The 24,734-nt window shown below is 46.8% G+C and overlaps 1 protein-coding gene across 2 annotated transcripts in view; it reads right to left on the bottom strand.

Moving 5' to 3' along the window:
• Positions 1-8,551: 8,551 nt before the first annotated feature.
• Positions 8,552-24,734, bottom strand: part of Dock1 (dedicator of cyto-kinesis 1) — a 509,283-nt gene continuing 493,100 nt past the window's right edge. Inside the window, 5 exon segments of one of the 2 annotated variants that reach the window (NM_001143858.1) lie at positions 8,552-9,719; positions 13,712-13,860; positions 14,983-15,136; positions 18,701-18,899; positions 23,848-23,993. In NM_001143858.1, coding sequence (NP_001137330.1) covers positions 9,624-9,719; positions 13,712-13,860; positions 14,983-15,136; positions 18,701-18,899; positions 23,848-23,993 — 744 coding nt within the window. In that variant the 3' untranslated portion in view covers positions 8,552-9,623. 2 annotated transcript variants of the gene reach the window in all.

Below are 24,734 nucleotides of genomic sequence, written 5' to 3'. Positions count from 1 at the left end.
GGCTGCCAGGTGAGCACTTTGCAAGCCATCAAAACCAAAGCAACTGGGCAGTCTTTACTCCAAGGCCAAAATAATAAGATGTTCCCATTGAAAACCACTTGTTTCGCTAAGGCTTCTGAAAACCCACGGGTGGGGGGGGCTCTGCCGTAGCTTTGCCATTATAATTGCTTTGCTTTTATGAAGTTTGCTTTTCATGTGAAAGCCTTGGCGAGTCAGTGAAAGCCTGCAGATGTTGTCTGTGTACCCTGCCGAGAAACCAAAAATATGCAGGTGTTTAAAAATAACCCTGCCTTTTGCAGGTAGCTCCTTATTCAATATTAAGTGTCCTCCTCTCCAACGAGAGTGTGCATAATGCTAAATTAACTGTTAACAAGTATTTTTAAATAGCCTAATTTATGCTAATTCAAAAATATTCCGTTCCCAAACTGATTATTTTTACCTCCCAAATTGCCGCACCTTTCCATTAGCAGCTGAGGAGTCTGGGTGCTGTGAGCCAGCAGCTTCCTGGGTGGCTTTCTGGGTTCTGGTGGTTTCTGTGAATGGTTCCCATCGTGGCCACGGCATAGCTCACTTTGGAAGCCTGGGGTGACAATGAATGTGTGGGTTTCCTAGTGGGCTGTGGATACAAACTGTCGGAGCTGCTGGGGACTGAAGGGTGGTGGAGGCAAGGCTCACAGCAATGGTCAGAGCATCCCTGGGCACTTCCAGGAGACTTCTCTTGCTTGTTCCACATCCTGTCCCGAACAGGAACATCTCCAATCCTAATGGCAGGCACGAAACCCCAAAGGCAACTTGCACCTCTGGGGGATTTTTGTGCTTCCTCTGAGGTGTGGATGCTGGCTTCATCTAGTGATGGTGGTGATGCTAAAACACTCATGGTCCCTCCTCCTCTTTCCTTGTTATCAACAGAAAAGTGTCCTCCTACATACCTTTCAACTGAGGTGGTGGTCATTCTTCTTCCTGCCTTCAAATTGAAATCTAAGCTCCTTCATGGGCAGGAGGCTTCCCACGGCCTGGTCCCAGTAAATCGTTGCCCTTCGTGCCCATTCACCTCCTCTTTCTGCTTGTAAACCATTCCCAGTTCACCCCTGGCCATACTGCCCTGGATTCTTAGTTCCTTCCACAGCAACTCAAGGTGGTCCTCAAACACTGCAGCTTTGAGGAACTGAGTTTGCCTTGCTTCTCACCCTTTGGAGGACCACTGGGTCTTTATTTCTGGTTTTTATATGACCTACCCACCACCCCCTGGAGTGTCACCTGTTCCCTTGCAGAGGAGCTTCAGGGATAGCATTAGTTGGGGTCACAGCAGGACAAGAGACTGAACAAGGCCAGGCCTCGCAGGATCCCTGGAGCATTTGATAAAGACAGGAAGGGATTCTTCTTGATCCTGATCCCCAGAGTAGAGACTTCACTGGTAAGAGGGATATCAGTGGTGGCTTTTTATCCAATGATGGTAAACCTAAGGACTGTTCTAAGCAAACTTGTTTGTTGGCATGGTTAGACTTTTTCAGAGAAGTTGTTGAATATCACATCAATTTTCCTGAGGGAAAAGGTTTTTGCAGACTTCATGGGTGATGCTCTGTGGTAGGACAGATGTGTTGCTCTCCCAGAATCATTTGATATAAGATGTCTGCTATACATAGCTGTAGTGTGGTTTTTCTTCAAATGAGGATAGTTTGGTGCATAGCCTCAATGTGAGCATTAAAGTCGAGAAATCAATGTTGATTCTATTGGCTTGGCTCCTTTTCATTTCCCTATGACCAAATACCTGACAAGAAGCAACTTAAGACAGGAAAGCAATAGGAGAGAGGGAAAAAAGGAGGGAGAAAATGAGAAAGAATTGGGGGGTGAGTAAAGAAAGAAGTCAGAGGGAAGGGGGAAGGGAGGGATGAGAGAAAAAGTAGAGAGAAAAGAGAGATGGAAGAAGAGGAGATTGGAAAGAAAAGGGAACAGGGAGAGAGATTGAGGAGAAGGAGGAAGCAGAGTATAAGGGAGGAAGTGGGAGGGAGTGGAGAAAGAAAATAAGTAAGGGGAGAGACAAAGAAGAGACATGAGAGGGGATAGAGAGAGGAAGAGACATGAGAGGGGATAGAGAGAGGAAGAGACATGAGAGGGGGTAGAGAGAGGAGTGGAGGAGTGGAGAGAAGAATGGGGGAAAGGAGAGAGAGAGAAGACAGAGAAAACAGGAAAATAAGGAGAACAGAGGGAAAGAAGGAGGGAGGGACAGAGACAGACACAGAGACACAGAGATAGAGAGGGACAGAAACATACACACTGAGACACAGAAAGAAACAAAGAGAGGAGGAGACAGAGAGAGACAGACACACAGAGACAGGAAGACACAGAGACACACAGAGAGACACACACATAGAGACAGAGAGAAAGGCAGACAGAGAGACACACAGAGAGACAGAGGCAGACATTTAGGTTAAGAAATTGCTCATACTTTGGTGAGTTCAAACTTGGAATGGGCAACTGACTACAAAATCAGGCTGAGGATGATTGGTCTTAGGACTGGAATTCCTTTTTCTCCAGAAAACTGTTTTTCCCTTAAGGCCTTAGATTAATTTGCTGAGATCCACCCACATTGAAAGGGGAGTCTCCTTTACTAAAAGCCAGGAGATTACAGCTGTGGGTCATATCTACAGACACCTTCCTGGCAACGCCCACACTAATGGGGAGTAACAGATAAGCCTCCTTCCCAGGAGCATAGTGAAGCGTGTCTGGTAATCTCAGTACCCAGGAGGCTGAGGCCGGAGATTTGTCTGGAGTTCTACATCAGGTCAGGTCACAGTGTAAGACCCTGTCTCAAAAAACAAGACAACAAAACAAACTCAGCAAAACCCAAGCAAAGGAGAAAAACTATATCACACCTTTGATATCCAGGGCTAAACGAAGAAATGTAGTGAATTTGTCAAAATGAGTTTCATCCTGAGCCACTTCGACCCCCTTTCAGGCCTAGAACATCCATTTGGGCCTCAAAGCAAGTAGTGGGGATGGCAGATTGTGTAGGGGAGAGATCAACAGGGTTTGCCAAATTTGGGCCATGGGTTAAAGGATTAGAGAGCCCCAGCTCTTCTGAGTACCTTGAACAAGACAGGAGGTGTTTAAATAGTTCTAAAAGGCCTGTTGAGAAGACAGAGGGAAAGTTAGCAAACAGACTTTTTTAAGAAAGGAAACTAAAGCAATTAAATATAGAACTAAAAAGCCAAGGCTTGAAAGGCATTAAACCCACAAAGGCTTCCATGAACACGACCCGTGAAGCCCAGAGCCATAGAGGAATCCAGTGCAGAAGATAATACAATCTGTAAAGAATTAAAGAGATCAGATCTTTACATGAAAGAATAATCTTAAAATTGATTTTTAAATAATTTCTTTAGATACTAGGAGGCAATCTTCAGGCACCAAGGGTGCTTTTTAAATAGGGGGAAGAGATTTTTCCATTTATAGGATAAAGCTTATATAGTATCCACTTTGAATAAAGAGTTGGGGAGAGTACATATTAAATTGGGTAGTTAAAAGTAAAGGTGGAACTTTTAATAGGCCAGAGAGCATTCCAGAAGGGCCGAGGAAATAAAACCAAAAGTTAAGTAACTCTGTGAGAGCTAAATTTGGCCTTGAACTTCCTAACAATCAAAGAAAAAAAAGCAAAGAAAGAACAGAACACGAGAGTCCTCCCCTCCCGCCCCACACCAACCCCTGCTGTCCAGTTTTAGAGTCAGCATTCACAGTGATGCATCCCAGAGGGTGGAAACTGCTTCTTAATAGAAAGGCAGAGATATTCCCAAATTACACAAACAGTATCTGTGACGGCTATTGACAACTGTCACCCCGACAGGATTTTTGAGGCGTCTAAGAGACAACACTCTGGGCATGGCTATCAGGTGTTTTCTAGACTGGATGGATGGAAATGGGAGGTCCATCTGAAGAGCCATGTGTTGGAGTACGGGAGTGACCGAGAGGGAGACAGTGAGCACCGACATTCATCTCTCTGTGCTTCTGGACTGCAGATACAATGTGACCAGCTTCTTCATTCTCTGACTGCCACACCTTGCACACTATGAAGGACCGAACTTTCAAATACACCCTTCATCCTTGAGTACCTCCTGTCAGGGGTCTGGTCACAGTGAGAAAGTAACTAACAGCACATTTGAAGGACTTTTTACTGTGGGAAATGGTTAAGAGGAAAATAAGGCTCTTTAAAAAGCGACCGACCTTGAGCTGGGTGGTGTAGCACTTAGGGAAGCAGAGGCAGGTAGATCTGAGTTTGAGGCCAACCTGGTTTACAGAGTGAGTTCCAGAACAGCCAAGGTTACATAGAGAAACCCTGTTTCTAAACAGACAAACAAAACCAAAACAAAAAAGTGGCCATGAAGATGTTGGGAAGCCTGTCCCAGGAGAGAGTACCTGTGGGTCTTTGTTTCATCTCACCGCTGGGGTGGTGGGACACCACTCAGGGAGGCAAAATGCAGGGGCGCTAGATTACATTCCACTGTTCCTGCCGTCTGGGTGCCAGGCTCGTACTGTGGGGCAGTAGACCCTACCACTAGACAAGTACCTGCTGCTGTGTCCAGAGGTAAACCTTCCAGATAGCCTCTTTCTATACAGGGCCCAGGAAACCATGGACACGGCAGGGAATTTCTCCTTGACTAGGGCTTTGATCTACAAGGGGAGCCCTGTGGTTTGAGTTTGGAATGTTCCATATATGCCCACACACTAAAAGCGTGGTCTATAGCCTTTGGAACCACGGAGATGTGGTAATTGAGTTGGGGCCAAGTGAGATGCACTCCAATTGCTGGAAAGCTTTGGTTTTTTCTTTTCTTTTTGATTCACTTTACATCCCAATCAGAGCCCCCTTTCTTCCCAGTCTGCTCTCACACAACCCCTCCTTTCTCCTCTGATAGGGGAGAAAGCCCCCAATTCCTTCCACCCTGTCACATCAAGTCACTGTAGGCCGGACAAGGCATCCCTAGAACAGGATCCACAGGCAGGCAAGAGACTCTGGGACAGCACCCCGCCCCAGCTCCAGTTGTTGAGGGACCCACATGAGGACTAAGTTGCACATCTGCTATGGGCGAGTGTGTGTGTGCGCGTGCGCGCGCACGTGCGGACTTGCTCAAGTACTTGGTGGTGCAGTCTCTGGAGAGTTTTCAAAGGAGACATTGGTCCTCCCCTTTCTTTTCCTCCTTTGCAACCAGCTGTGAGGTAAATGGGCCTTCTTTCACTCCTGCCACAATGCGTAGGCCCGAATTGTCACAGCTAATTGATTGTAGCCTGAAATCTCAACTGTGAGCCTAAGTAGACCTTCCTTGTATTTAGGTTCATTTACTTCAGGCATTCTTAACAGCAACAGAAAGCTGACAGGGAGAAAATTGTGAGACTGCACAGGGTTGGAGTTACCCCCTTGTTTGTGAATATATTGGTATATTAAGAAAGTTCTCTGACAAAGTGGTGTCCCCCTTCTTCTTTCTCCTCTCCCTCCCTTCTTCCCTTCCTCGTTCCTTCCTTCCCTCCCTCCCTTCCCTCCTCCTTTCCTTGGTAACTTTGCTAGGTTCTCCAGGTATTTCCCAGCCGGGGTGTGTGGCCCCGGAGGGTGTTGTGGTTTGAATGAGCATGCCCCTATAGGCTTAGGTATTTCAACACTTGGCTCCCACTTGGTGGCACTGTTTGGGAGGGCTTAGGAGGGGTTTGTTGCCTTGCTGGAGGCAGGCTTTGAGGGCTTTAAGCCTTGTGACGCCTTCAGTTCTCTGGGCTCTGTGCCTGAGGTTGAAGATGAGAGCTCCCAGCTTCCGTCTCCAGCTGCCACGTCTGCCACTTGAAAGAGAACCTGAGGAGTTTTCTGACGGCAGAGAGCAACCAAATAAAAAGGGAAGGGCAAGACCAGGGCAAGACCCCCTCCACTCAGCTAAACTTCCAACTTATGAAGATTCTCCTCGTTTAAATTGCCTTGATCATCATGTTTTGATGCAGTAACAGAAAAGTAATTAATATAGAGGTGTGTGTGGATGTGGATGTGTACGTGGGTGTGTGGTGTGTGTGTGTGCAAGAATGTGCGTGTGCACGCGCATGGGTGTGTGTGGTGCATATGTATATGTGTTTGTGGTGCATATGTATGTGTGTGTGCATTCGAATGATTCTCACAGTTGTTGGTGGCTACATGCATGAAACAGTGCAATGACATCACCATCTTCCCATTCTCAAATGACCCACTGCCAATAGCTGGACTCTTGATATTCTCTCATATTGGGGTACCAAAGCCATTTGTTTCTGTACTGTGGGTCTGACATACGGGCTAGAGGATGAACATTTATCTTGGTGATAAAAAGCAGGTTCACAAAGAAAAGATTTCACCTTGACAAGTCTACTGAGTCCTGGATATTTACTAGTACACACACACGCTGTAAATGTGTTTGTGTGTACACGTGTGCACACCCATACATGGATGTGTACTGCTCATGAGGCCAGAAGACATCAAGTATCCTGCCCTATCATTTTCTTCCTCATTTGCTTGAGTTTCGGGGGAGGGATTCTCCCTGAACCTAGAGCTGGACAGCAGGCAACTGTCTGCAATAGCTCTCCTGTCTCTGCCCTCTATGGTGCCTGGGTTACAGGGACACAACCTCACACGTCTATTTTTTAGTGTGGGTGTTGGAAACTCATATGCCTGCAGCAAATGCTCTTCCCAGCATATTGAGGCATCTCTACAGCCCCCCAAACAGTTATATTATACTCTGAGGTTGTTGTGAGTGGGTAATGGGACAGCTACAATACATGGCGAATATACCCCGGGGCGTCTTGGCTTCTGCAGAGTGCCCCTCCAGGCTAGTGAGGGCAGCCACATAAGTACTTTCTTGTGAAGTGAGAGTGTTTTCAAAGAAGGGAAATGAGAGCCCTTCACAGGAGGACCCATTGTCATCAGACATCTAGCGTGGTAAGTCCTGGAAAAGGCTCTCTAGCATCCAGGCTTCTCAAGCCAAATCACCCACCTCAGGACAAAGTCCTCTCTCAAATTAGCAGCAACAGAGGCAGGAGGGAAAGAGGCCTCAGAAATACCCAGCCAGAGAAGAGGCCCCACTGAGAAGAAGCTGGGAGAACCCAGGTCCAGTGTGGGACTAAAGTGTAGGAGTGGGTAGCTCTGATGTGGCCTGTGAGAACATGTTCATACTCAAGTGGATGTGGGCATTTTCTATCTGGGCTCCCAACCAAAAGCAATGAAGTGGGATGACTCAGAATTATAGGCATATATATATTTAGAAGACACTCTGACAGCCTGGTCATTTAGCAAAATAACAATAGTAGTTTTTATGCTTCAGCCTATGACCTTCCAGCCATGGCTTTTGGACCAGGAACTATTTACGCTTGTCCTCCATAGATCTGGGCTGCTCTCAACCTTGGTCAGAGAGCTTCTTTTTGCAATGGACAGCAGCCGCTTCGGAGACATCTAACCGATCATATTGCTAAGAATAAAAGGCAGAGTGCTCAGCCCTCAGTGGGACACCTACATTAGCTTCCCAGCCTCTAGAGGAAGGCTCAGGGAAGACCACAGAAGAGGAGGTGGCAAGAATGTAGAAGCAGGTACGTGGGTAGGTGCTCTGAAATGCTACCTTCTGGAGGTGACATAGCTATGCAGTCATGAGTTCACAGCAGCTGTGGTTTCCTGCACAAGTTCAAGCCACTTAAAATCCTGAAGTGGATGGGACAGATGAGCTCCAGGATCCATCCAGACTGAGGAGCTACTGGCAGTAGACCACTACTGTGATGGGAAAATTATATATTCACTGCTAGGTTTCTCATACTCCAGTCAATGGCCTCATACTCATGCACATATCAGCAGACTTACTGTGTTATTTTAAAAAAAAGGGTAAAAATATGAAGTTGAGCTAGGACATGTTGGGAGGGTATTGGGGGAGTTGGGGGGCCATGAGGGGTAGATATGATTATGTTTCACTGTATACATGCATGAAATTCTTAAAAGCAAAAGACAAAAAGATTTTTAAAAATTAAAGAACAATTGCGGCTAAGGGCTGAGGAGATGGCTCAGTTAGGGAAGTGTTTGCCACAAAACCACGAGGACCTGAACTTAACCCTAGGACCCATATATAAAAAAAGCTGGGGGCAGTGCTATGCACTTATAATTCCAGTTCTGGGGAGGTGGGGACAGGTAGATCACTGAGGCTTGCTGGCCAACCAGTGTGGCTTACTGCATAGGTTTTCAGGGGAGTTGGCTTCACTCTAGGGTTGAGGTTCATGAGAGACCCTGCCTCAAAACACAAGACGAAGAGCAACTGAGTAAGAAACACAGAGCTTACTTCTGACCCCTATGTTCATGTACCGGCAAGTACGCACATGTACACAAGTACATGAGTACACACACACACACACACACACACACACACACACAGAGAGAGAGAGAGAGAGAGAGAGAGAGAGAGAGAGAGAGAGTTATGTTTGAGGAAGATGGATCCATACATATATAAGTGTGAGTGTTTTTCTTTAAGAAAGTAGCATCTATATTTTATGTTAAATGATTAAAAGAGGCCAGCCACCAGGAGTCCTTTTTAAATAACATTTATTTTTCATTCGTCAGTGATTAACTTTGAACTCTCCTAGAACAAACAGTATCGTGATCAGAGTGAATAAAAAAATATAGATGATCAAATAAAATATTAGGTTATACAAAGTTAGTTTTTTAAACAAAAGATTCATTGTCCACCAACATTTTCAGATCTTGAAAATCTGGAAAACAATTTTTGTGGGATTTAGAAAACAAGTATTTCCAACAGTTAAACGTGAAGAGGACACACTGGACCTGGTTTTCAGAGGCCCACTGGAGGAAGCAAGGGGGACAGACACTCACCGGATGGAGCTCTGAGAACCACCGTATATACAAATATTCTGTACACACAGAGAAGCCACCCAAGGGAAACCACCTCTGGTGGTGTATGGGCTCGTATTTTAAAAAGAATGAAAACTCACTTTCCTATGCTCATAATCATTTTCCATTTGATCCAGTATCCATAATGGTGTCTCTACTACATATATTAATATCTCTTTAGTAACCGAGAGATAGCCCTACTTTAAATTATGCCAAGGGAAATCAAGATCTTCACTGAAGGGATACACTTAGCTGCTTGATGTCGGCTGAAGTGACACTCCACCCCACGCAAGGATAGGGTTGAGCAGCCAGCCCTTGGGGGTGAGCTAGGGTCTGGGCTACAGAGGCAGCCTGAGGATCCTTACAAGGTTACTGCATAGCTTCTCACGGGAGTAGGGGTAGGGTGTTGGTCTCATCCCTCCACATCGGCCAACTCACATCGGCCAAGCAAATGAATGTAAGTCATTTGGCACAACAGGAAAGAGTGTCAGGGCAAGACTGAGGCTATCTGAAAGGATGACATGGTGGATTCCCAACCCCAAAAAAACAATCCAGACTGTGTCTGACTTGGCTCCATTCCCACTGTGCTCTGAGATACTTCAGTCCTCTGGTCCCATGGCTAGAACGGACCCCTTTCCAAGCAAAGCCAATCACTCTGAGGTGAAGCATCCCAGGGCCCGGAGGAGGTAATCGGCAGGCACAGCAGATGTAGAAGAGAAGCAGGAGGATAGCCACCTCCTCCCAGGATTCACTGCACGATCCCAGAGTCCACTGAGGTCTGCTTTCGGGTCGTCTTCGGAGGGGGAGGAGGTGGTGTTTTGCTGGGCAGTGGAGGTGGCTGTTGCTAGGAAACAGGAGCACAGAGAAACCATCACATTACTGATGTCCTCACAGAGAAGCACCTGTTCCTTTGGTGGAGTCTTACTCAGCATAGCAGTGGGAAGTCTGTCTGAACACTGAGGATAGGGACGGACCCCTCCCTGTGGCCTGGCTCCACCCTCCTGGCTTGGAGCCCACCTGTCAGTTATCCCACCCTGGTCTGCCCTACAGCCCCAAGCTGTGGGCATGGTGAGCGCTCCCCTGAGAAGCATCACTGTTTGCGGTTTTAGATTCAGGTGTCAAAGCCCGAGCAACGAATCTGTGTCCAAAGGACAGGCTCTCTAGGGTGTGATGAGGCTAGGCTCTCTTGCTTTCTGAACTGACAGCCCAGGTCAGTCAGCAAGCTTTCTCTGGAAAGTAACAATCTATATAATTTGTGGGTCATGCATGGCTCTCGCCGAGGTTGGGAAGCAGCCAAAACCATGACCAGCAAAAGCTGTGGCCATAACTGTGGGTGAAGTAAACAGAGGCAAGGGATTGGCTGGATTGGTCCACAGGTTCTGGGTACAGCTTCATTGTAAATGCTTCCTCCCTTGCAGATTCATGTGTTTGAACACCTTGACCCTAGCCAGTGGTACTGCTGTGGAAGGTTTCTTAGCATGGAGATTAGAAAAATAACTAACGGAATATATCCTTCAAAACAGAAAACAAACACACAGCTGTGAAGCCTCAGAAAGCCATGTGGTACCACCGCTGGGTGTGAATGACTCAGGGGCCACTGCCCTACTGCACTGGGGACCCTCAGTACCACCACAGACTCTGAAAAGAGATGCCCAGGCATTGTTGAACAAGCTGGGTGAGTAGATACAAAAACTGGTGGACTGGGGGAGGTGGGAGCCACCACAGGCAGGCATCTCAATGAATGTTCAAGAACCAACATGTGATGAAAGGGCCAGAGTCAGTCAGTCTCTCAGCAGAGGCTGGGCGTGTGGCTGAATGTGAGGGGGTCTCTCACTCACTGATCCAGTTTCCTCTGGATTTACAGACAGGTAAATATACATTACCCTAGGGCTGAGATACGGAAGGAGGGAGGCCATCTGTAACGCTAGCCATTTTAAAGAGGGAAGTGGTGGTATTGGGAGTTGGCTCAGTTTTGAAGTTCTTGTCACGCAAGCATAAGGACCTGAATACAGATCCCCAGATCTGAATACAGATCTGGGCACAATAGCACAAGCCTATAATCCCTGCCTGAGGGACAGGGGGATTCCTGGGTGTTGCTTGCCCGATATTTAGCTCAATCAGAAAAATCTAGTTTATTGAGAGATCTTTCTCAAACAAAACAAAACAAAACAAAACAAAACAAAAAGGAGAGCTATTAAGAAAAGACACCATATGTTAAGCCTCTGGCTCCCATGTGCTGATACACAAGTGTCCATATGCACATGCACACACACACACACACACACACACACACACACACACACACACACCTAGAAAAAGTGAAGAGTACATTTGTAGGTTTCTTTTAAGGTTGGTGTGATCTGGGAAAAGAAACACTGTGACGGCCTGAGACATCCATAGTAGGTGTGTTTATACATGAAATCTACATTGACAGTGACCTCCAACAGAGGGTACCTGCAGGCAGGACCAACACAGTCTGAAGAAAACACAGTGTTAGATGCCAGAGGCGTCCTTAATGCCAAGCAGGAGAATGTTGGGTTTATCACCATTAAGTTAAATAATAGCTCACATGGCTGGTCATATGAGCCGTTCTGAAATGAATGACAGCTTAAAATGGCAACAACTAGAGATAGAGTCACCGACAAGCCTGAGGCCGATCGATGAGAGTGACGGGAGGCTATCGATCACCTCCTGCAGCAGATGAACGATCATTATCCAAAAACGGCTCTCAGGGCCTGTGCAGAGGGACACACCTGAGAAGAGGCCTTAACTAATTACGACACACTAACCACCGGCCTGTCATCCAAACCTGAGCTCAGGCTGCAAATTAAACCAGAAACAAATTGCAAAGAGAGTTGGGTAATTAATCTAATTGAATTTGCACCCGCTTTATAAACCGAGGCGCAGCCAGGGCATGTCGGTCCCTCACTTAATCACAAGCGGCACTGACAACTCAGGACGCTGGATCTGTCACCCCTGCCTGGATGTGTGACAGAAATGGACTTGATCACACTTCCAAAGTTCAGAGTTTTCAGATTATAGGAGGACCTGGGGGATATTTCTGCTTTTCAAACAAAATAAAATATGGATATAATCAACTAAATAGGCTGTGACACCCTGAGGAAGTGGAAGTTCCCCTACCCCATGCCCCCTCAGTCAAGTTTACATTTCAGTAGCTGCCCGAGCCCTCTAGCCTAATAGGACACACCCTTCTCCAGGGTCAGCTTCCCTCTGATATATCTAAGGGGATCCTTTCTACACAAACGATACCTTGGCTTTAGAAGAACCACTTGTTCCTTGTATGTCAGAGAAAAAGCCCTATAGTGCATTTAGTTTCCTTTAAGGAAAAATCAGACATGCAGTTAATTCTCAATCTCTCCCCTCACTACTTTCTTTCTATTTAAATACATGCTACCGTGAATGTGCACGCCTGGGCATGTGTGTGTGGTAGCCAGAGGCCAACACCAGGCATCTTCCTCAGTCCCTCTCATCTCTCACTGAACTGAGCTCACCAATTTGGCTAGCACGGCTGTCCAGTGAGCTTCAGGGACCTTCATGACCTAGCATCTCCCCAGTACTAGGTTGACAGGGACGTACCAGCATGCCTGGCACTTTTACATGGGTTCTGGTGGACTGGACTCAGGTCCTACTCCTTGCATGGCGAATATTTTACATACTGAGCATTGCCCTAGCCCTCCCTTACTGCTTTCACAAGGGAAGAAAAGAGGTTTGCAGAGAACCCATTAAAATGTTTCCCCAAGAAAGAAAAGGAAAGGAATGAAGAATTTTTTATTATGACTAAAGGAAAACAAAACAAAACAAAACAAAACAATCCCTGTGCCTTTTGGTAGCCACTAGCAAATCTCACATCATCAGGGCTCTCGGGGGCTCTGGTGGCCATGTCATTATTTTATGGAGGCTGAGCATCAAAAAGTGTGGCCAGCTGTACTCTTCAGCCTGAGTTGATTTAACTTTATAAGGCCACGAACAAATGTGTCACGGGAATGGGGACTTCGGAGTGGACATTACTGCTGTGACCATGTAAATGACCCTTGTGCCTCCTCCCTGAGCTTACCTTCTCTACTCACTTTTGACCATCCCAAGAGGATGGACCAGGGCCACAGCCACCAAGCAGCAGCTGTGAGGACCCAGTGCAGTGTGGCATTTAGGACCCTCTCTACCACCACCATTAGGCAGGCCTGGGGCTGCTCAGCAGGGAGCACATTAGTGTGATTAACAACTTTAAAACATGTCTGGGGGGGGGGGGACCAGCCTGGGGACCAGGGCTGAAGAGAGGCTCACACTGGCTGCTCATGAGTACTACTGGAGGAAGCCAGGCCAGAACCTTGAACCAAGACTTTGAGCGGCACTTGAGAGCTGTTGGGGTATGCAGTCCGCACCAATGTGGACCCCTGCTATAGGCTCTCTGGGTAGCAAGTGCCTGTGGCCACCCCAGACCTGTCAGTGTGAGGGCAACATTGCCCAGGGAAACTGCAGGGCCAAGATGAGGGAAGCAAAGGAGGCTCCCTCTATGGAACGACACCTCTCTTCAGCACAGTCAGGCAGACCTCCTGGCACCAATGCTGCTGGCAGCATCAACAGCTCAAAGATCAGCATCCACCAGGACCACTTCAGAACAGAGGCAGCACCTGGAATGGCTGCAGCACTGTATGGGGGTGGGGTGGCCTGCAGCCAGGGCTAAAATGCAAAATCCCAGAGCATTCTCACCTCAGTCCTTACTCCTCAGTTCTCCTCTCAGGGGCCCAAGGTAAGCCCCCTGGGACTTGGAAGGCTGCAGGCATAAACTAAAGTTCCATGGTTTTAGATCCCACTTACCCGCTGTGGGGGAGGAGGAGGAGATGTGGGTGAGCCCATCAAATCCTGGTTTTCCATCAGATTTCCATAATCTGCCATGTTGCCTTTGAGGGGCAGAGGGGGTGGGACATCGGCCACATCCATCCCCATCATGCCATTCAGCTCCAGATCTGGAAAGTGGTGAAATGGTTACAAAGGGATCAGTCTCTCACTCCACGGAAACACTTGTCAAAAGAACACATTGGAGGGCAAAGAGAGGAGTAGAGAATACGAAGACTGGGATTCCTTCCTGGTGGAATGTTGTAGGAAGGAAAGAGAGTACCAGAACTTGAAGCCACATATCAACTCACTGTGTAAATACTACTTAAACAGTCTGTAAGTCTCCTTCTCTCTGGTGGCATCCACATAGTTGGTGTGACAAGGGCTGTAGACAACTGCCACTTTGATTTCTGATAAGTCTGCCACAGTTGCTACTGGGACAGCTCACACAGCCACAAAGCCAGCTCACCTGGGCAATCCCATGACTGTAGGATAGGGGCTAGCAGCTTCCATCCAGAGCCAAAGGGATGCGCCCCAGGTTGTTAAAGCAGACAAAAGCATCTGCTTGTAAACAGAAGGGGGGGTCACAAAGGTAGTCTAATTCCACCAGCCTTTGTTGATACTCTTGGAAGAAATGCTTTATTTTAAACCAAAGAGAGAAAAATGGACACATTTACTGATGGGTATGATTTTAGAGTTTTAAAAGTAGTTAGCTATCTGATAATAGAGAAATGGCAGGGTAGTCCAGTAGTGAATGTGGAAGCCTTGGTGTAGAACTGGAAGAGCAGTAGTTCCCAGGAGTAGTGCTTATGTACCTTTGTCATTGCGGTAAAGCAGGTGTGATGCAACAACACTTGTCATTTAATCCTCCTGCACCGTGTGAGCCCATGGTGGTTACATGCTGACAGTGCTGTGTCATCTGTCATCCCTGGTAGACATGTCTGTGCATGAAGCAATGACTCTTTCACTGTTCCTCCCACTAGACACAGAGTCCCAAGGCCCCCGATGACATTGGTGCCTTGTGGCTCTCAAGACTGCGTTTGAGGCAGGGGTTCTGCCTCCTGAGTTGGGTCCTGCACTTCATGTTTCCTGAGCTCTGGCACTGAGGATGGGTTTCTGCATGAGATGCTTGAAGTCTTGATTTCCACCTCAACCTGAGGTGACTTCTTCAGATGGCATATGCCCCTTTCAGTCTGCCACTGGGGAAAGGGTCCTTAAGTTCCACTTACTGGGGGACCTTAAGTTCCACTTACTGGGCTGAATGCTGAAGCTGAGCTTGGCTCTTGGTGTGACTGGAGGGGGTGTCGGCTGGGAGCACGGTGAAGCTGGAGACACAGAGAAGCGTCTTTCGCTTCCAATGACATTGATCACCTGGCTCTTGGGTCTTTGGGGTCGCAGAGGACTTATCTATATGGAGGGACAGAAAGAACAAAGTTAACGTCTATATGGACTGGTTGTATCCTCCCCAAATTCCTGTGCTGAAGCCCTAACCCCAGTACCTAACAAGCCCATCTGGATGTAGGGGTTCTGCAAAGAGCCAAGTTAAGATGTTGTAAGCGTGAATCCAACAAGATCGTATAAACGAAGGGGGCTCGGACAACATGCAGACAGGGAGAATGTCAGAAAGACAAAAGCAGAGGTGGGGTACTGCTGCTGCAAGTCAAAGGGCAACAAAGATGGCTAACCAATCCGGAAGCACCTTAGCGTGGGGTAACCCCAGCTAAACCTTGATCTTGGACTTGTAGCTTGTAGAATTGGTAGGGGACAGCTTTCTGTTGTCTGGGTTGCTCACGGAGAGCACAGTGCTTTGTTCTGGCAGCCTGTCCCTATTATAACACAGAACTTCACATGAATCTTCAACTCAGTCTTTGGGAGCAGGCTAGCCTGGAACTTGCTATGTACCTAAGGATGACCTTGAACTCCTGATCCTGAGTATCTCCACATCCTGAATGCTGGAGTTACAAGTGTGCACCATCATGCGGGGTTTATTACTTGTTTGGGATTGAACCCAAGGCCCCATGCATGCTAGGCAAGCACCCTACCCACTGAGCTACAGCCCTAGTCCTTTGCAGGCTCCTTGACCACAGTGCGAAAGGGGAGGATTGCAGCTGTAAGCCATTTGTGTAGCTAATGAGAGTACCCAAGGATGCCCCTAAAGGATCAAGGATGAAACAGAAATCTGGAGCCTCAGCAGAAGCTTAGGAGTCCCTTTCCCCGTGTTTAGTTTCTCCTCTGAGCTATTCCAACAGGAGTTCCTTTCCTTTCCTCTTCCTGCTGGCCTTGGGCTTTGGGGTGTACTTGACTTTCCTCCACCTGAGCCCCTTTTCCTATTTGTAGCATCAGTAAATTTAATTTGTATATTCCTTACAGCTTGCTCTCCAATCTTACACATCAGGGAACACCAGCAATTACAAAATAGTCTGAGGTAGGATTATTCAGAAATGTTATTAACTTGACAACAGAAGAACAGAAGAGGCTGGCTCCCAGAGCGCCTGGCCTTGGGGTTTCAGCTTAACCCTGGGGGAGAGGGGGTGGGCTGAGATGGTTTTGCAGGGGTGGGGATGGCAAGAGCCAGTGAGTCACTGTATCTACCTTAGAAGAGACTCAAAAGCCAGTGCAAACTGGAGCTACTGAAGCCAGAAGTAGAAGGAGGGACCTGGGCAGGGAAGAGGCCCTCTGATATACGAGTAGCACATAGCCTCAGCCTACAGAGCAAACCCATCCTGTGCAGATGGTGTGGGTGCCATGCCCAGGTGCTGCCCTTTCTCTGTGGAAATGGAGTCACAAGAGCCTTGCTGGATGAAGTCAGGACTGGCTCCAAAGCCTGGCTCTCTCAGGAGGAGGTGCACAGTGGCTGGTGAAGGAGACTGGGGCTGTCAGGAACCTCTCTCACCACCAAGTTTCTCACACAGAGCTTCAGGAAGATTTCCGGGAGATATGCAAATGGTAGCCTGAAGGCCCAGCTTGCAGAGGCTCAGCTAAAGGTCAGGACGCTGTTAATGAGGCAGATCAAGACGGAAGCTGAGCCCAGCCCAGAAGGGAAGAGGGAAACCTTGCAGAAGCCGGAGATTCCCGTTTAGCCCTGTCCTTCTCTGGAGGGCTGGGAACATTAGCAGCATCAGGGTCCTGAGAACACTAGGGGGTGCTAGAGTCATCATAGAACATGCAGTTGCTTTCCAGTATGACTCCTTCCCAGGGGACCACACCAACACCTGTGCCTGTAGGAGGCCTCTGCGTGCACAGCTGCATTGTGGTGTGCAACACACCTGACCAGTGGATAGGACTCCGCTGTCGCAGCCCTGGTCATTCTGAATCCCAGGCACCCACTGATGGCAAAGTCAAAGCTCTAACCTTGTGTAGTTCCTGTGACCTGAAAGGCCCCCATATGGTGTTGCACCTGGCCCTGTCATCAGCAGGTGTTGTCCCAGGGACATGGTCCTCATTGGGAAGGACAGAAACTGTTCTGCGTTGGCTCAGCTCTGTCCTTGGATTTGTCCTTACACGGTTCAGCTGGGGTCCTTTCTGCTCCTTGGCTCTACACTCCTCAGGCCCGGTTTCAATATCTTAAAACAGAGCTTAAATAAAAATGTCTGAAGGACCGCAAAGTGCCTGACCCTGAGTAAATATTTCAAAGAAGAAAGCTGAGCCAACTAGTTAGGATGCTAAGGGACCTGAGAGGAGAGGCTTGTGAGGGCGTCTGGAAGCCCAGCTTTCTGAAACAGTGGGCAGAAAACGCAGAGTGGTTGATCCTCTCATGTACGGTTTGAGGTCCAGTGCCCAGGCATTTAATGCAACTTTGACCAGTGCTTCCTGGGTCTGATGCCCTTGGCTACCAGTGCCTGCACGGAGACATCAGAGCCCAGCTCCAGTGAGAGTGCATGTCTACAAGCCTAAGAGGCAACGGCCTTCTTGACCTTCCACCTTAAGTTGCACAAGCAGCATATATACGACAGTTGTTGGTGCTGGGACATTCTCTCCGAGGGATTTGTAAAGGTGGAATGAGGAAGAGAGGAGGGAGGGGGCTGTGATTAGGATGTAAAGTGAATTTTTAAAAAAGTGTACCTCTATCAGCATTTTGCTGAAACTGACCTTAATCACAGCCAAAATCCTGCTGCTGCCCACGATGTGTGTTCTGGCCACTTACCAGTCAAGTACTGTCCATGTCTAGGGGGAAATGGCTCTGAGATTATGTCACTCTGGATACTGATGCATCTGCTTATCTGTCTGCAACACTACCTCATTTCTACATGTAGACCCTAAACTCTGTGGTGCGCTTCTGGGAGGCTTAGGCTCCAGACTCATGGGATGAAAGCATGCTTACATTTACTTACTTACTTACTTACTTAATTAATTATTAATTTACATACACATGCATGCCTCTGTTTGGGTGTACCTGCACATGTCATGGCATATGTGTGGAGGTCACAGGGCAAGTCGTGGGCGTCAGTTTTCTTCAACAATGTGGATTCAAGGGATCAAACTAAGAGCATCACGTAGGGCGTGGTCTCACCAACCAGAAGCTGAGCAGATTTTAACCCTCAGGCAGTGACTAAGACTTAAGGATGTCCGTCAGGAAGGTGTAGAGAAGACATTTGCTATCCATGAGTGAGTACAGTCTGTGAAAGCAGGATGCTTCTGCTCTCTGAGGTGCTAGGACACGAGGGCACCAAGTCCAACAGAGCTCTAAGGAGCCTAGACAAACGAGGGCCCTGCAGGGGACTGACCTACACACCCCCTCTGAAAGAGGATGAAGGCCAAGACAGTGTGCGCTCTCAGAGAAAAGACAGTGCAGCTCTGCGTCTCTGACTATGGGGTTGTTTGAGGTCAGAGATGAGAAGACCTCGGGCTTTTAAGTTGCTATATTTTGTAAAAGTTCAATAAAATCCAACTGACAGCCCTCTCAGTTACATGCAGAGCCTAGGTGGGTCCCAGGCACCCCTGCAGAGCTCCTCCGACCTCCAGTAAAATTACCGTTTCAGACAGGATCACAGCCTCAGACTGCTGCAGGGAGCTGTCAGCAGGCTTGAATTCCTTATCAAATATCTCTTGGTGTTTGCTGTTCCTTTTCTCCTTCTTCTTGTCCTTCTTCTCTTTATCTGGATCGTCCTTGTCTAGCTTGTCCTGGGACCTGGAGTGCATCTTCTTCGGCAGCAGAGGCTCGAGAGCAAATCTAAAGGACATAGGTATCTAAATCAATGACTTAACAGGATAGCTTACCGTAGCAGAGATATATAAAGTCAGGCTCCGCGCACCAGGCTATCTGGTAACCACAGACTTCTACAAGGAAGAGAATGATTCAAAGAGAGAGGCAGCCGGGGTCTTTAGATGTATTGTGACCCATCAGGAATGATATCTGTATTCTAACAAAGCACCAGGCTGGAGAGGTGGCTCCTTTGGTTAAGTGCTTGCTGTACAAGCACAAGGACCTGAGCCTGATCCGCAGAACTGACAAGAAAAAGCCAACTGGGGCAGTGGGTGCTTGCTTTTTCTAGGTTTGCTGGCCAGCTGGCTTAGCTAAACTAGTAAGCTAAAGACCAATAAGAGACTTGTCTAAAAAACCACCAAGGTAGATAGACCCATAGCAGTAATGCTCAATCAAGTCCTTCAGACTCCATGTGTACATACTGCACTCGGACATGAGCACACACTCAAAGTGCACGCATGAACACACGCACCGCCCTCCCATGAACGCACATATGATATCAACTGGCAATAAAGACCCCAGAGTGCAAGAACCGTGTTATACGAGTGCTGCCTCTCCCAGTCTAACTGAGCTGTGTAATGGGATTCGTTGACAAGGTGTACATGCAATTTAAACTGCAATGGTGTTGATTCTGAGCATTGATTACCAATGGCCGTTAACATCACCGAGAGAGAAAATCAGCTCTGATGTGCCCCTAAAGGGAAGGACCTCTAGCCACCTATAAGGTTAGCTGGCCCCAAATCAAACCTGAACCACACCAGACCTCTAGATTCACCTCCCAATATGCTGATGATAGGGAGGACAGACATACATCAGACAGCATCCACACTGCAGGACACAAAATCAATACGATCCACTCAGTACAGACACAGAAAGGTAAGCAATGTGGATTTTTCAACAAATTACAAGGACAATGACAGTTTTTAGAAAGTGGATTGTGAGACTTAAGGAGATAATTCCAACCAAGGGTAAGGTAAGGACTCCATTCGGTTTAGCTTCAAACAAACTTTACAAAATGGGCATAGGGCCAGGGAGATGGTGTGGCGTGTTAAGCTCTTGTGCAGCTGTGAGGACCTGAGCTCAAATCCACAGCACCCATGTGGGGATGGTTGTGATGTGGTCCATCTGTAATCCCAGTACTCCAACAGTGAGATGGGAGGAGAGGCAGCAGAAGGGCAGGGGCAGCTAGGCTGTCGCACACAGTACTGAGCAACAGAAAAAGAAACCCTGTCTTAAACAAGGCGGAAGGTGAAGACAAACTGGGAGGTGCTCCTCTGACTGCTACATGCCTGCAATGACAGGTGCATGCCTGTATTCATGCATGTACACACACACACACACACACACACACACACACACACTCAAACACACACACACACAATAAAAACAATAAGCTTCCAGGGACTAAGCCACTACCTAAAGACTATACATGGACTGACCCTGGACTCTGACCTCATAGGTAGCAATGAATAACCTAGTAAGAGCACCAGTGGAAGGGGAAGCCCTTGGTCCTGCTAAGACTGAACCCCCAGTGAACGTGATTGTTGGGGGGAGGGCGGCAATGGGGGGAGGATGGGGAGGGGAACACCCATAAAGAAGGGGAGGGGGAGGGGTTAGGGGGAGGTTGGCCCGGAAACCGGGAAAGGGAATAACACTCGAAATGTAAATAAGAAACACTCAAGTTAATAAAAAAAAAACAATAAAATGAAAACATGCCTATAAGATGAGAAATTAATACCAATGCCATCGTGATTAGGAATTCATGTCAATTATTTTATGTGACATTAACGTATACAGCTATGTTTTCTAAAGGGGACTCATCATTTGGAAACCCATGTGGAGGTACCATGGAGGTAACAAGATATGGTGCTTAAGACTTGTTATGGAATAAAAATGAAGTTGGGACCAGGTGTGGGATACAGGTGGAAACAAAACGGGAAAGTACTTTATAATGTGAAGGTTAGCTTCTGGGGTAAGGCATCCCATGATACTATTTAGTCCACACTCGGCAGATCTGAAAAAGTCCCATAATAAAAGCATTAAAAGTGACAGGTGATATACACATCAACTCTTGAAACTCATGAAGGTTTAGCAATCTGAATGAGAAATATTCCTCATAGGCTCATGTATTTAAACACTTGGTCCCCAGTAGGGGGTGCTGTTTGCAGAGGTTATAGAACCTTTAGGAAGTGGAGTCTTGCAGGAGGAAGTATGCCACTGGGGCGGGCTTAGATGCTTCATAGGCTTGACCCACCTCTTATTCTCCTTTTCTCTGTCTCTATGCCCCACCCACCCCTTTCCCCTCTGCTTTCTGAATGCAATGTAATTGGCCTCTTGCTGCTGCTCTCATGCCTTTCCTGCCCTTTGTCACACCTTCCAGAACTGTGAGTTAACCCAATCCTACCTTCCTTGTTACTTTTTGTCAGATCATTTTATCACAGCAAGACAAAAATAACTAAAATAAAGACATTCTGATCTATCCACCCATTTGTTCGTATCTATCTATCTATCTATCTATCTATCTATCTATCTATCTATCTATCAATCTATCTACCTATCTATCTCCTATATTTATATTTCTCTCTATTTATTTATACATTTATTTACATATTTATATCAAATCAACATCATGTTGCATGAAACGAAGTATATCTAAAATATTAGAAGCAACAATAAAAAATGCCATAGACCATGTTTTTCTGAACTTGAGATAATTTAAATAGTCAAAAGGCAAATTTATGGTCCCCTTGGAACCCTTGGAGGAGAATTCTGCGGTCTGTCTGGGTGAGTATCCAAGGAAGTCAAGAGAGACAGGTACATTTCTTTGCCTTCGGAGGGACTACTGCAGTCAGGATGAACTTTATTCTGCATGTAACCTGTACCCTTTGATATTAAGTCTCATTTTGTCTGCATCAGTCAGACAGAAAGCATGGCGACCCAAGAATGAACACAACTTAGGGCTCTAATAGAGACACTTTCCAGTTTAAAGGTTGAACAAACGCCTCCTGGGTGAGCTGACTGTAACACACCACTCCATCTAAAACCTCTCCATCAATTTCCACCTAACCCCTGCGTTCTCAGGAATATAAAACCCTTTCCCTAACTAGCCTGGGGATTCTCTCGAAGGGAAGCTGCATTAAATTTCTTTAGCTATCTTGTTCTAAGTGACAGGCACACATGATTTAAACACCTCGAAATGGATAATTTCCATATGGGGTTGGCCTAAATACCAGACAATGATAAAAATTACTGTTAAGGAAAGAACACGGGTAGACTTGCAGTTCTCCATCAGGTGTATCAATTGCTGGCAAGCAAAGGTACTTAGAACTGAGAGGTCCCTGATATTCTCTGGTAGTCTATGTCTGTATACAAGGACCAGGAGCCTTCAGGTTTGATAGTGACGGATTGTCAAATGAAAGGCTAGGATAAACACACCACTGTGCAGAACGAAATACTCAGAAGTTCTTCTCTGATCTGTAAAGTGTATGTGGATTTTTTTCTTTTTGTATAGGAAGAAATTCTACATGGTTTGTCACTTAAAAACAGCAGGAAAAACACAAATATCAAGGTGTTATTTGCAACCATCTGAGCTAATGTTTAAACCACCCTGAGGGTTCAGGAATTAGCTTGTAAACTAGCAGGCTCATGCCTGCTTTTAGTTTTTATATGGGGCTCCTCAAGATGACCTTGCAGAACATTATGTGTGCTAGACTTGGTAAACTCAGTGCCAGAAAGTATAGTGGCTGTTGCTGGGGCTCTGAAGGAAGGGGGATACAAGGTTTAATGGTGTGAAGCTCAGTATGACAAAAGAGTTCTAGGAGGGTATACAGCAGTGTGAATGTAGGAATACTTATGTACTTAACAGTGTTCTTCTTTAATTTTTACCATGTATTTATCTGTCCTGTGTGTGTGTGTGTGTGCATGTGGTGTGTGTGTGTGTGCATGTGGTGTGTGTGTGTGTGTGCATGTGGTGTGTGTGTGTGTGTGTGCATGTGGTGTGTGTGTGTGTGTGTGTGTGTGTGTGTGCATGTGGTGTGCATATGTGTGAAGACTTGGCAGCAAGTGCTTTACCTGCTAAGATACCTTGTCCACTCTTAAAGGTGGTTCCGATGGTGGAGCTAAGTATAATTTAAAAACTGGGGAAAGATCATATGATTTTTATCCTGCAGAGGGGCCAAATAAAGTAGAAGACAGGGAGTTTTTCTCACAAGTATTTAACTTAAACAGAATTTCTCTCTAAAAAGTAATAAATTTGGGATTGGGGATGGCTCAGCAGTGAAGAGCATGTGCCCTCCTTGCACAGGACCTGCTGTGTGTATTGTTTTGGGGGAGGTCAGTGCAATCACACACGTGGTGCCTTAGCAATCTGCAACTCTAGTTCCAGGGGATCTGATGCCTTCTTCTGGCCTCTCTGGGTACCAGGTATGCATTATATATAATATATAAAGTATGATATATATGTATATATAAATATATATATATAAAATAAAAAACTTTTTGAAAGTAACAAACTTTCTTAGAAATAAACACTTTTGTGCTCTCCCTCTCCCTCTCTCTCTCTCTCTCTCTCTCTCTCTCTGACATACACACACACACACACACACAGGAGTTACCCAGTGATATAAGCCTGGCTCTGGCAGTTGGCACGGTTGGGATCGTAGAGGAATTGAGACATACCGAGAATTAAATGCTCACTAGAGCTTTAAGGTTTGGCAGACACCTTTCTGGCAATGCTACTCAGGGAAAGGTGTCTCACAGAAACCACATTATGATATCATGGTACCACCATGTCTTGGAGACTCTCAGTTTTCCAAACAGCATGTCCAGGGGTGCTAAGTAACCCCAGGGTACAAATGGCATCTCATGAGGTGCCCAGCCTTCCCAATCTGGATTCCCAGCTGCTGACCCTACTCACCCATCAGAGCCTGGCCTTGAAGGGGTGCTGTCAGAGGAGAAAGAAGAGACAGAAGCCACTGACAGTGGCCGAGAGGATGATGGCATTGTGAAGGACCGCACCATGGACCGAGGACGACTGCCTCTCCTGTCATCCAAGCCTGAGGGCTGAGAGAAGACAATATATTAAGACCCAGACAATTGTGGCCAGATCCCTGTGCTGAAGGAGCCTTAGCAATGGGACCACACTTCATAACCATTTCTTGTTCTGAACTGAGGGAAAAAAATAAAGACAGTTTTAACATCCTTTGAGATCTGAATCACCTGATAAGAATACCAGAAAGAACTGTCTTGGCCTTTTTATTTTAAATATAAATTTCTTCTTCCAGACAAATCAACCTATCCTTCAGTGGTGTTACTCACCAGGAAGTTTAATACACAGTATGTCTAGAATGTGACTAAAAATGTGTAAGGTCTTTGTATGACCTTTGTCCAGCTGCACATTAACACCTGAGTCAGACACCCAGACTCACAGAGCTGGATTGGCTCAAAGCCCTCACTACAGAGGCTGCCTCCCAACACTAGAGTCGGATCTTCTTGGCTGAGTGAGGGTGATGGGAGAAAGGCCTGGGCCAGGCTGCGGGTCTCTCCTTTCCATGAAGAGAACCAATGACACATTTCAAGAACATAGTCACCCGAGGGAATTTTCTAGTCTCTTCCTGACAACTTGCTGTACATTAGCAATACATACATACATACATACAAATCAATGTGCATTGGATACAGCATGTATCTACACCTAATTAGCCAGGAAACACCAGTGTGTCTGAGCCCGAAGCCAGATGTTGGCACATCTGGACCACAGCTGCTTCACAAACATTTTTCTTGGGCTGGCAGAAATCACATGTC

Source organism: Rattus norvegicus, chromosome 1, assembly GCF_021556685.1.
Source record: "Rattus norvegicus strain SHRSP/BbbUtx chromosome 1, alternate assembly SHRSP_T2T, whole genome shotgun sequence".
Taxonomy (NCBI): Eukaryota; Metazoa; Chordata; class Mammalia; order Rodentia; family Muridae; genus Rattus; species Rattus norvegicus.
The sequence above is the reverse complement of the archived record's forward strand: the minus strand, read 5'-3'. Positions and strand labels throughout refer to the sequence as shown.